Source organism: Acipenser ruthenus, chromosome 7 (genome assembly GCF_902713425.1).
Source record: "Acipenser ruthenus chromosome 7, fAciRut3.2 maternal haplotype, whole genome shotgun sequence".
Classification (NCBI taxonomy): Eukaryota; Metazoa; Chordata; class Actinopteri; order Acipenseriformes; family Acipenseridae; genus Acipenser; species Acipenser ruthenus.
Window position 1 is genome coordinate 55,043,108 of NC_081195.1, and position 13,021 is coordinate 55,056,128.

At 36.5% G+C, this 13,021-nt stretch overlaps 1 protein-coding gene across 1 annotated transcript in view; it reads right to left on the reverse strand.

The window, feature by feature from the left end:
- LOC117415471 (plexin-A4) overlaps positions 1-13,021 on the reverse strand; it is a 224,419-nt gene that overhangs the window by 76,727 nt on the left and 134,671 nt on the right. Inside the window, exons 6-7 of the mRNA XM_034025896.3 lie at positions 6,115-6,238; positions 178-331 (exon numbers count right to left, since the gene is read on the reverse strand). Coding sequence (XP_033881787.1) covers positions 178-331; positions 6,115-6,238 — 278 coding nt within the window. The remainder of the gene's footprint in view (positions 1-177; positions 332-6,114; positions 6,239-13,021) is intronic.

A 13,021-nucleotide genomic window follows, 5' to 3' on the forward strand; every position in this document is an offset into this window, starting at 1 on the left:
AAAGCCTTAACAATAGAGCTTAATGTTTCAATTAGCAAACAGGTAAACTGCTCTGTCTGTCAGTGATGTAAACTAAATGCTACTCATGGGAGATACCCTGAGTGGTTTGTACAATGCTGTGGCATGTGAGTTAATAGGGGTCTTGTTATAAGTGTGATCCCAGGCAGTCTACTTTACCTTTGTCTGTAATGATTCGAGGTACTTCTTTCTCTGCTGGTGAAATACACGTAATGCGATTTCCTACCACCAGACCATCCATCTCCGCCAAGTCTTCAAATGTACAGTTTACACCTGCTGAGAGCTCAGGGACATTGTGGGCCTCCAAGATCAGCTGTAAATGAAAATATATTATATTATATATATATATATATATATATATATATATATATATATATATATACAGTACTAAGTTTTAGGCAGGTGTGAAAAAATGCTGTAAAGTAAGAATGCTTTCAAAAATAGACATGTTAATAGTTTATATTTATCAATTAACAAAATGCAAAGTGAGTGAACAGAAGAAAAATCTACATCAAATCAATATTTGGTGTGACCACCCTTTGCCTTCAAAACAGCATCAATTCTTCTAGGTACACTTGCACACAGTTTTTGAAGGAACTCGGCAGGCAGGTTGGCCCAAACATCTTGGAGAACTAACCACAGTTCTTCTGTGGATTTAGGCAGCCTCAGTTGCTTCTCTCTCTTCATGTAATCCCAGACAGACTCGATGATGTTGAGATCAGGGCTCTGTGGGGGCCATACCATCACTTCCAGGACTCCTTGTTCTTCTTTACGCTGAAGATAGTTCTTAATGACTTTCGCTGTATGTTTGGGGTCGTTGTCATGCTGCAGAATAAATTTGGGGCCAATCAGATGCCTCCCTGATGGTATTGCATGATGGATAAGTATCTGCCTGTACTTCTCAGCATTGAGGAGACCATTAATTCTGACCAAATCTCCAACTCCATTTGCAGAAATGCAGCCCCAAACTTGCAAGGAACCTCCACCATGCTTCACTGTTGCCTGCAGACACTCATTCGTGTACCGCTTTCCAGCCCTTCGGCGAACAAACTGCCTTCTGCTACAGCCAAATATTTCAAATTTTGACTCATCAGTCCAGAGCACCTGCTGCCATTTTTCTGCACCCCAGTTCCTGTGTTTTCGTGCATAGTTGAGTCACTTGGCCTTGTTTCCACATTGGAGGTATGGCTTTTTGGCTGCAAGTCTTCCATGCAGGCCACTTCTGACCAGACTTCTCCGGACAGTAGATGGGTGTACCAGGGTCCCACTGTTTTCTGCCAATTCTGAGATGATGGCACTGCTGGACATCTTCCGATTGCGAAGGGAACTAAGCATGATGTGTCTTTCATCTGCTGCAGTAAGTTTCCTTGGCCGACCACTGTGTCTACGGTCCTCAACGTTGCCCGTTTCTTTGTGCTTCTTCAAACGAGTTTGGACAGCACATCTGGAAACCCCTGTCTGCCTTGAAATTTCTGCCTGGGAGAGACCTTGCTGATGCAGTATAACTACCTTGTGTCTTGTTGCTGTGCTCAGTCTTGCCATGGTGCATGACTTTTGACAGTAAACTGTCTTCAGCAACCTCACCTTGTTAGCTGAGTTTGGCTGTTCCTCACCCAGTTTTATTCCTCCTACACAGCTGTTTCTGTTTCAGTTAATGATTGTGTTTCAACCTACATATTGAATTGATGATCATTAGCACCTGTTTGGTATAATTGTTTAATCATACACCTGACTATATGCCTACAGAATCCCTGACTTTGTGCAAGTGTACCTAGAAGAATTGATGCTGTTTTGAAGGCAAAGGGTGGTCACACCAAATATGGATTTGATTTAGATTTTTCTTCTGTTCACTCACTTTGCATTTAGTTAATTGATAAATATAATCTATTAACATGTCTATTTTTGAAAGCATTCTTACTTTACAGCATTTTTTCACACCTGCCTAAAACTTTTGCACAGTACTGTATATATATATACACACACACATACACACATACATACATACATACAGTACATACATACACTGTATAGATGTGCTACTTGAGTGGCAAATGTTCAGTTTTTCAAATTTTTGGTTGCAGAAAGCCAGCAGAAAAGAATTGTTCAGGGAACAAGAATTAGTGTGTTACAAGGAATCACATTATTGATGAGGTTATTTAATAAAGTGATACTGTCAATGATCATCAATTCTCCAAATCTCAGGAGAATTGAAAGCATTACTATACAGAAGTTTGCTTCAAGTTTACTACCCTGTCGTAACTAGAGCTTGCTGCATTTGAGATTAGATGTAGGCACTTGAGATTAAAACAATACATATATCACTTATGTACACCACTTACTGTATATAGGGAGATGTGAGTACAAGGAATTCTAAATAATTCACAAGAAATGACAGAACTTTTCTACATTTTTTTTGCATTTCCCAGGCTAGAGGGGTTCAACTGCTATCCGGATATAGGCATCAATTGGTCAATTTTACTTTGTTTCCAAAATACCTAAAGATTATTTTTCTCCAGTGGACTATTTGCCTAGGTTCTAATCTCCTTAAATAGAAGTTAGGTAACATCCTAGCAAAGATGATGGACAGATGAACTAATCAAATTGCTTAACTTTGTGACAGTACTGGCAACAGAATGTAAATATTTAAACTGATATTTTTAGGAATTTAGAGCTAAACAAGATATGAAGGCTATATATGTGTATATGTGCTTGAAAGGTTTCAGTCAAGGTTTTCAAAGGGGAAAATGAGATAATCCATAGCTTTGGTTGAGGTTGGATGCAAACTTGTTTAAATTTAAGAAAAACATGAATGTGTTCCTGAAGGGAGACAAAGGTCAGGAACATATACACATTGATTAAAAATGGTGGCCTTACTTTTATTAAAGTGGTCACAACACTTAATTTCTGAAATAGGATGCATTATTTCCACAGTAGAAGAGCTGAACCAGGATTTTTCTTTCATATACAGCGTCGTAATGGAAAAAGACATCATACACGGCTGAAGTGTTTATCAATTTATCTTGTTATAACCTCACTTTTTTGTTTTAATGACATTGCTTTTTCCCCAGAAAGAAGATTGTACAGAAAGCACTTGCAGACTATAACATTGTCTTTGTTAATAGAAATCATGAGCAAGAACCACTCATTTCAAAAGAATGTCAAAAAGTCAAGGACCTGCCTCTACAACTCCCACTTTCCAGAAAATAAAATCATTTGAAATCCCTTGTACTGCCTTGGGTTATATCTCCTGACAAAGGAAAGCAATGCGCATGGGGTCATCTACGCACTTGGTTTATAGCTGTCCCTGTGTCAAGAAGAAAGGCGATGTTGCACCCAATACCTTTCACCTATACTTTTGATGCTGACAGATTTACAAAGAACCCTGCCAGAGGACTTTTTATTTAATGTAATTTTAAAAATAACTTATTTCTAACATATTTCTTGTTGCAGTTATCTCTGAGGGGATAGAATTACCATATACCAGGAAAATAATTTCCTCACTGTTCTATACAGTTCTTGTACATATCCTTGGTACATATACTTGCAGTCCCAGAGACATAAGCTGAGATCAGCAAGGTTATGCTATCCCTCAGACTCCTTCCATTTTACTGTTTAAATGCTGCCTGGAGGGAAAAGGAGTTACACATGGCACGTCAATCATAAAAATTGAAATTAAATTTACTGTAGGTTTCCAGATCTCAAAATACTCACATTCGCTAAAATAAAACCATTTGTCCAACTTTGCTACCCTTTATTGCATCTAAAACTTGTATAACAGCAGATAAAGCTTTGCATCCACCCTGATTGAAGTACTGTAAAGTATGGTGAATTATAACAGGATTGTGTGTGTGTGTGTGTGTGTGTGTGTGTGTGTGTGTGTGTGTGTTGCAGTTGTAATGACTGAAGTCAGTGACTTGACTCGAGTCCCAATTTTCAGAGACTCAACTCGAGTCATTGTCATTGTCATTCCTGCAAGAAAAGAATCAACTCAACTCCCAGCCCAAGTGTCTCCACTCAAGTCTGAGTCTCTATGGTAAAATAAATTACATGATCTGTGAGTGAGAGGAACATGTGATAGAGACAAAGAGAAGAGCGTCAGCAGCATGGAAGGTAAATCAAGAGTACCTGCGCTCGTCAAGTTCACAAGAACTACGGAGTAGACAGGGAGAAAAATAAGCAGTCTGCATCCTGCTTATTAAAATAAACTGTGTCTAAAATAACGGAAATCGTTTTAGGTCTTTCTTATTATTTCTTACCAAGTATCAATAACAAATTACTTATTTGGTGGGCCAATCAATCGATTTTTATTTAAGTAAACTTAAAACTAAAATGTGGTAGAAAAATAGGGGTTTAGTGTTTGCTGTCTGGTTTAATGTATATAGATTTAAAGTTATACTATGTTTAAAAACAATTGTTTTTGACAAAAAAGCTACATTTTGCTAAAATTGTTAGTTGTTTTTAAAATCCAAACTCATGTACAAGCTTATAAACATAAATAAAAATAAATGTTTTGCATACAAAATTGAACGTAATAATGCACTGTACAAGAAATTAATACACAAAACAACCCTCTGAAATTAATAACTGTATTCATTTTTTTTACATTCCCCTAGCCTTCTACAACCACTGGCATGATGTGGTACAGATGGTCAATGAACCTGTTGCATGGCCATCTTTGTTTTCCAGAATTCTTGAATTGAGTTAATCAGCTCTAGACATGTTTGATTAATTTAATACATCATGATTTGTACGCTGGATAGATGTTTTAAAGTTTAGTTAAACATTTTTAGCTTTTTTTTTTTTTTTTAATTTAGTAAATCGGCAATTATTTTATTATTTTCTGCCAATTTGGCATATCCAATTATTATTTTTAGGCTCAGCTCACCGTTACCACCCCCGCGCTGACTCGGGAGGGGCGAAGACGAAGACACACTGTCCTCCGAAGTGTGTGCCGTCAGCCGACTGCTTTTTTTTCACACTGCAGACTCACCGTGCAGCCACCTCAGAGCTACAGCGTCGGAGGACAACGCAGCTCTGGGCAGCTTACAGGTAAGCCCGCAGGCGCCCGGCCAAACTACAGGGTTCGCTGATGCGTGGTGAGCCGAGGACACCCTGGCCAATTTTTGTTAAATGTATTAGTGAACAACTGAAATAAAGCAAATGACTTATTTTGTAGCACGCATTATTATGCTAAACTCTTAGCCTTTCAAGATTCATTTCTTTCTGTAATATTATGCAAATTAGGTTGAGTTTATTGATTTTGAACTGGAGCATATATGTGTGAGTATGCAATGGTTTTAAAAGTCTGATTTCGCCTCAGCTGCATTACTTGGACTGTTTTCCTTTGTAACTGCTATGTTTTAAGGCCCAGAAACAAGATCTATATCAAATATCAAATTACATGCCACAATTTCCTTTCATAAGGTGACTGTATCTGAACAAAACTATCAGGGAGTTTCACTGTTGAGAAAAAATGAAAAACACTCAGGCTGCCATCAGTAAAATTGTAAATAAATGGTTAAATGCATTATTTTGTTTTGTGGTATCCATTACTGTACATCCAACTCAATTGAGCAAGGTAAAAGGACCTCTGATAGAGCAATAAAGATCTGCTTATAAATAGGCAAAGGAATTCACTGAAATAGAAAGAGACAAAACACAAGGCAGAAACTATGAACCTTTAATAGTGAATATAAGTGTGCAAGTATGACCACATTATTGTGCATCTCAATTTTGTAAAAATCATTCTTTAACACTGTCTTTGCATTTGGGTTTACAGTCGATCAATTCCACAAGTGCTTGAATTTCAGCCGCTATGGTAATGCCAGAGCTGAGGCCTAATGGTTTCCATGGAAACAAGAATTCCCTCAAATTTACCTAGGAAGTAGTTTCTTAACTGAAGTTGTCTTCCTGACCAATGAATACAATAAAACACATCATCAGTGACGAAAAATAAGTGCTTTTTTTTTTTTCATGGTCACTCACTAATGCACAAAAAACAATCAGTCTGATCCAGTAAGTACCTAAGATGGCCTTTACTAGCTAAGATTGATATGGAAAATGACAAATGCAGATTTGAATTACATGCATACTTACCAACACACTATACTGTGACACAGAAATATTATTTGGGTGAACACTCAACCGGACACATTGCTTGATATTGGATGTAAATCTTCGGGGTTCCATGGAGCGCTCGCAGTTCTCTTTTCTAGTACATCTGTGAAAACAAGAAAAGAAATGCAAGTCATGTATAATCAGATCTATGTTATCAGTTAAATTCATCCGAATTCATACGCATTCCCATTCTAATAAAACAGCTGTTGTTGTTATGTGTTCCATATCAACGCATTATGAATTTGTGGGAAAAATGTGCTACAAAAATATGCAAAAAAACACACATGATGTTACTCCTATGAAATCCCAGTTAATATGAATTGGTCACCATTATTTAAAGTGGTTAAATACCTTCGCTTTTTTCCAGTGCTCACAAAACAATGGAATCAAAATGACAAATATACCTGTACAAGAGCGTGGTTAGAATGAACACAGAGACAGCAGGTCCTATCCACAAAGTATTACAAAATAATATTTATAAAAGAAGCCAAAAACATTTAATGAATTCAAACTGTTTCCTATTCATTAGAAACAAAAAAACAACACATACATTGTATTTATTTAGATCAGAACACTTGAAATTTCTTCAAGACTATCAAAGACCAAATAAAGCAAACGTTTCAATATTGAGACTTTTTTTTTTTTTTTAATTCAATCAAAGTCACTCGAGACATGGTAACCTTGTCATTGACAGTGTTGTGTTGTGTTATATTATTCTAGACTCCCAACATCCCAAGCTATCAGCACGTATCTTCAATCAGGTCATGTTCCATTGTAAAAGTGAATCCCTTGTGCTACATTATTTCAATTAATGGCTATTCACTACATCTAAGCAACACTTATATCAGTTTTAATGAAAATGACAAGATCTCTTCTTACAGATTCCTGTTATTTTATTTTTGTAATTGATCCGAGTAGAAAAAAAGTGACAGTATTCACTATTAAAATTGTCAGGCTTAGGGACATAGTGTTACAAGATTTTAAGCTTCAATTCTGGCATGTGTACAGTTTCTGGTTCTGGTGTTCTGTGTCTTTCCCAGTGGAGGGGTAGGTCTTTGAATTTTAGGTATTGTAATATACAGTATTTTGACAGCATGTTTACCTTCATCTGTTTTTATAATTGACAAATGAAAAATTTGGTGGTTTGTATAGTCATAAAAACTAATTTTGTCCCATGGTTATTTTAATTAATTTTAGAATTTGATAACAAAAACAGCCATGGAACCAATTACCATAATGTATATCATAACCAAGCAACGAAGTGTTTCCTATACACTTTCAACAGATTCAATTTGGGCCATTACATGGAAGACATCACTTTAATAGCATGTCTGTGAAAAGCCGTGCTATTTTATTGTAAGCCCATATTGTTCATCATTATTTTTTGCTGACAAGAGCAGGGAAAAAGGTTAAATTATACAGCTGTCACACATTACATACACTGATAATTGCAGCTATCTGTTAATCTATTATAATGAGTAATACAAAATTACTTTTTCGGGAGCTAACCCTCTGTTTATTCAACGTCAACTTGTTCTCTCCGATACAGTATCTATTGCTCCCAAGACACTCACACCTCAGACATTTATGTGACAAAAGAAATCTGGTTATGTTTTTGCCTTCAGTTATCTGTCCTGCACTACAATGACACAAAAGTGAACGAGTACATGCTTGCTTGCGAGGCCCCGGCACCCATTATTGCTCTCTCCCAGTCTGGGGCTGACAGTCCAGGTATGGAACCAAGGCCAGGTCCCCAGCAGACCCAGGCAACATCTGGCCTTGACACTTTCTGGGTGTTTGATTTTTCAACTGTCAAACCTGTCAGCGCTTTTATTACAGAAAATTCTTTAAAAAGGAATATAAAACAATACATTTGTTTAGTTACAGCTTCAGTTTGCTAATGAGTGATGAATTTATCATTTTTATTTATTATTTTTTTTATTTTATTAAACACTAAGGTGGTCATAAGTGGAACAAACTATGAATATCTGTTTAATAAATATTATGAGATTGAAAGATACGCACGAGAGTCTGGTGAAATGAGCGTTAGTTTCTTATACAGTAATTTTAACCAACAATAATGATGTTTTCAGAAGCAATCTCCATGGTTACTAATTAGGTACTGTAGGCACTACTGCACAGGCCCACTGCTCAAGTGATGAACATTGCTCTGCTACTGTATTAAGGAGTCATGCTTACAATACAGAGTTTCATTATTAAACATGAGCATTTATAAGAGTTATTATACATTAAGCTCCTATATAGAAACAAATGTATTTGTTAGGCTTTAAATATGTTGTAAACATAATAATACACAGATCTGTATATGCTGTACAGGGTTCATATGTAAGTTTGTTAAAAATAGATGTTTTTGGTAAAAAATAGATGTTTTACTTTAAATGTGCCTATTCTGAAAATAATGTTTAAAGAAATAATGAAATGCATCCTGTGGAAGTTCAGTCTTTCTTTTATGAGCTGCCTTTTATAGCCAGAAAAATTGGGTTGTTCAAAAGCTATGGGAACCTTTTTAAATGATATAGCAGCATTCAATGAACTGCTTTCTTTCATCTGTGTAGAAATTGTATCCCCTGTAAAATAATATTGAAATGATTAAACAGCCCCTCTGGGACTAATCTCTAATCCAGATAGAACCCTACAGTTGAGATTGCCATTTCCTGAGCAAATTGGAAAGTTATAAAATCCAACACTGGAAAAAGTGCCCAACAGCACAAAATCCCCCAGCCACCACCACTTTAATACAATCCAAATGACTATTCCAAGCATGACCCATTGCTATCTTACTCAGCTCCCACAGTGACACGGGATGCATCTCTTAACCGCCAGCTAATTGTGTTTTCATAATCACTTGTGTTAATGTATTTCTTCCAACATGAGGATGTATTTCAAAATGCCTGCTGAGAATGTATTACCATTCAGAATCTTAAACACACAAGAGGCCTCTCCGAGGCCTATATGAACTACACCACTTCATACTGTGGGCTCGTTCAGCAGGTTACACACACAGAAATAGAGTTTGCACTTAATTTCAATTAACTTACCAAGTTTCTTCCTCACCTCTAATTACCAGATAATGTGTTAAACACTTACATTAGTGTTGACATGCTGTATAATGACCATTTATAATAGGTACTTCAAATACCACAGTATTTAATTTTACATATGTTATACATTAATAAGTACAGCTGAACCTGTCTCGTGGTATATGTCTTCTTGTGAGCAAATGTGTGAGGGTCAGACCCTCACTGTAATATTGAATTGCCTGTTATTGTGATTGTTATTCTACTAGCGATAGAGCTGTGGGTTTATTATGTATTGTGCATAGGGCGCTTCCATTAAGGAAGAAAGTTACCGTAGCTATACATCTGGAACAAGTGTTTTGTTATTGCTGTATGTTCGGTAATCTTCCACTAGAAGGAATAATGCTAATTTTCAGTCTTTACTGGTAATAGTTAACGATTAAAGAATAATGACAATGATAATAATAAAGTAAGCAATGTAATAGTTTAATGATCGTTTGCAAACAAAGACGGTATGCATGTAGGTTAAACAAATACGTATAAATGAGAACAAACATGTTTAGGCGGGGTTGGGGATTATATAATGCCATGTCTTTCCTTAGGAGGGAGAGAGACAGGATTATTAGGTCAGTCATGATCTTGTCTGTTGAACGTCACTTATTGGTGATACAACCTGCTAGTCTGTGTTAATCATTGGTAATTTATGTGCAGTATCCGGTGCAAAAGAACAAAATAAACATTTATACCTGTGAACGCGACCAGTGACGGCTTCCTGCGTTTTAATTACCTCCGTGTTCCTGTGAAGATGAAGTGAATGAGGGTGGGGGTAAACTCACACCTTTCACCCTGTTACAAAATGTAAATACTTATTATAAAAATGTTTGTAATTAAAAAAAGAACACTACACATAGGAAATGCTGTTATCCATATATTTAGAATCAGTTCCTATTCTACTGTGCACGAGAGGACACACGAAAAAAAAAAGAATTACTGGAATGTTAAGAAAACTGCCATTTTGATTGGCTGAAAGTGGCTTCATGATTTTCAATTGATGGTAAATGCACAATGACTTGAGTATTTACATACATTATAATTTTAAATTATAAATCACCAGAATTGTAGTTTAAGCAGTATACAATAATTTTAATTATTTAGTGGAGCTCACTGGCTTTTTAATTGGGGTCAGCGTGTCAGATATCGAGGACTCATTTGCATGAATGTTGTAATAAAACATGCCATGTATCTGCTTGGAAAGTGCTGCGAAATGGTACTTATCATAAACTTACACTGTTTATACAAACTTGTGTTTGCATTGGCAGGCATTCCGCTATGGTCATTGACCCTAGGATACAAACAGTACAGTTTAAAAGGAATTTAGTGGGAGCTAACAGTTCCAATAGGTTTCATATCAGGACACCATATTGTTGCCAGAATCCATCACAACAGTCTGCTCTGTGGCTAGTCATGAATTGTTTCTTGGGAAATTTTGGGAAATGTGCCAAGTCTCCAACTGCAACAATAAACACAACATAAAATACAGCAGTTAACTCCTTAACTTAATTGTTTATGCTTGACTCTCAACATCCAAGCACAATGTAATTTTTTTTTTTTTTTTGGATGAGATTTAAAACTGAACTTACATTTCACAAGTATTGCTGGTGAGACCAAGTCTCACTGAATTTAGAGCAACATGGTGACCTAATCTTGCTATTACCACAGTAACAGACAATTAGATGGCAGCAGGTTGTTCTCAGTTCCTTATTGTCTGCTTGAATACCAAAGTGCTTTTTTAAGAAAACAAATATATGTAGCTGTCACTACAAAAACAACCAAATCAGATCAAATGTATTGATGACAGAGCAAAAAAAAACCAAAAAACTTGAAACCCTCAGAAGCGTATAGCTTTAGGAGTATTTCCCAGACACGGGTTTAATACATATTTAATGCTTACAGGACAAAGGTCAACTGAGTTGGGAAATTAAAGCTATACAAACACCTTGCTTTATCAGTGTACCACAGCCTGGCCTGGGAAGATCATTCTCTTGATATTAAAGGCTCAAATATTTTTCATCTACAGGGTCTTGTTCTAGGAAAATTGATAATTGGATAAAGTTCCTGTTTTGTAAAGTTAGTAGTTAGGCCCCTGAACCACTAGCACCCACTACAAAAAAAATAGCTTTGACTTGCAGTACAATGATACAATTACACGGGGATGGATACACAATTCTAAGGCTAACTATTTAAAAAGATACAAAGGCTATAAGGCTCAAACAAACACTGTAGTCTCCTTCCAACTGTGTCACAATTGAAATTGAGTGGTATAAAACCACTGTACAATGTATTCAAACAATGTTGTCCAATACATGCTTGTTAAAAAATCTAATACTATTAGCTGTTACCCAATCCAGATTGCAGCATACAGAAGCAATAACAGGGGCAGTTAAGTTTCCCTACTTGAGCATTGAGATAGGAATTATGTTCACAGAAACATTACATGTGCCCCCTCTCTAAATTATAGCAGTCATTTTACCATGTTGCTTAAGTAATTCAAAATAATTTGAATACAACTAATTGGAATCCGGAAGCTGGGAGTTAGCAAAGGTGTTATTACTCAGCCCAGTGGTTCCAATGAGATTATCCAGTCTAGTAGCAGCATGGCAGGACCACCCTCAGGCCTGAACTTTCACTGCTGGAGGATTCCCATTCATGTGGAAAATTAGAAGCAGAACCGCATTAACCCTTTTCAAATTTATTCATGATGATGATACCAAAAATCAAAAAACCCTAACCTTGGTGGTTCTGGCATAGAAAGGCCCTTTTACAATTTGTGTTCACTTGAATGTTAAATGAATTAGATTTGTTTCATTAAGACTTTCTGGTTCAATGCCATATGTCTTCATTTGTTTTATATAGTTGAATGTAAACATGAAGGCACTAGGTAGGGGCAAGCAGCCATAGTCTATATTCTGAAGAGCCTGTTCATGAAATAAGATGGAGATGCTTGTTATTAAGAATTTGAATAGAGCGATTTGCTCTAAATTTCAGTAAATTGATGAGTCCTGTAGAACCTTAAACTTCAACAAAGATGTCAGTCTTGACATTATGTCCAAACCCCTTCTCAGGTTCAGCAATTTGGGACACTTTCCCAGTACATCTCTTGATAAAAGCTGTAGGCCTACTGAATTAGGTGTCCAAGGTCAAATTCTGGTCTCTTTGGCTACAAACAGTATTATATTCTGTTACATATCAGTTGTTTCATTATTTGGTCCACTCGCCAGAATGAACATAGAACCACACCAAGACATATGACCAAAATAATCTCTCTATTAAACACACGGGGTAGCAGTAAAGCCATTTGAGGGGTTTTACTGCAGCTTTACTCCAACCAGCACTACAGTTTAGGAAGCTCAGATAACGATAGCCACCACAGAACATTTTCAAATGTAGCTGCCTCAATCCGAGTGCATACCTCACTGTGTGGAAATATTCTCTTTGAAAATCCAACACATTTTGCAATGTCATGATCCACCACTTCACTAACAATATGTATTACATGGTTAATCTGCCTCTCATTTCAGCAATGCATCACTGCAGTAATATCAAATCATATCACTTCTTGGAGAGGAAACAGAAAATCTGTTGATTATCTCTTTAAGGACCGGGATCATGTTAACACGTTCATACTGAAGTGGGCTTCTAGAACTGCGATCGTATAAACGTGATAGAAAAGCACTTTGTTTTGATGACATACAGGACCACCATACTTTGCAGTACAGGCTTGAAACACACATATTTTTCAACAATTTTCAAGAAGTATTGTAAGGTCCCTCGGTCATAGAATAATGTGT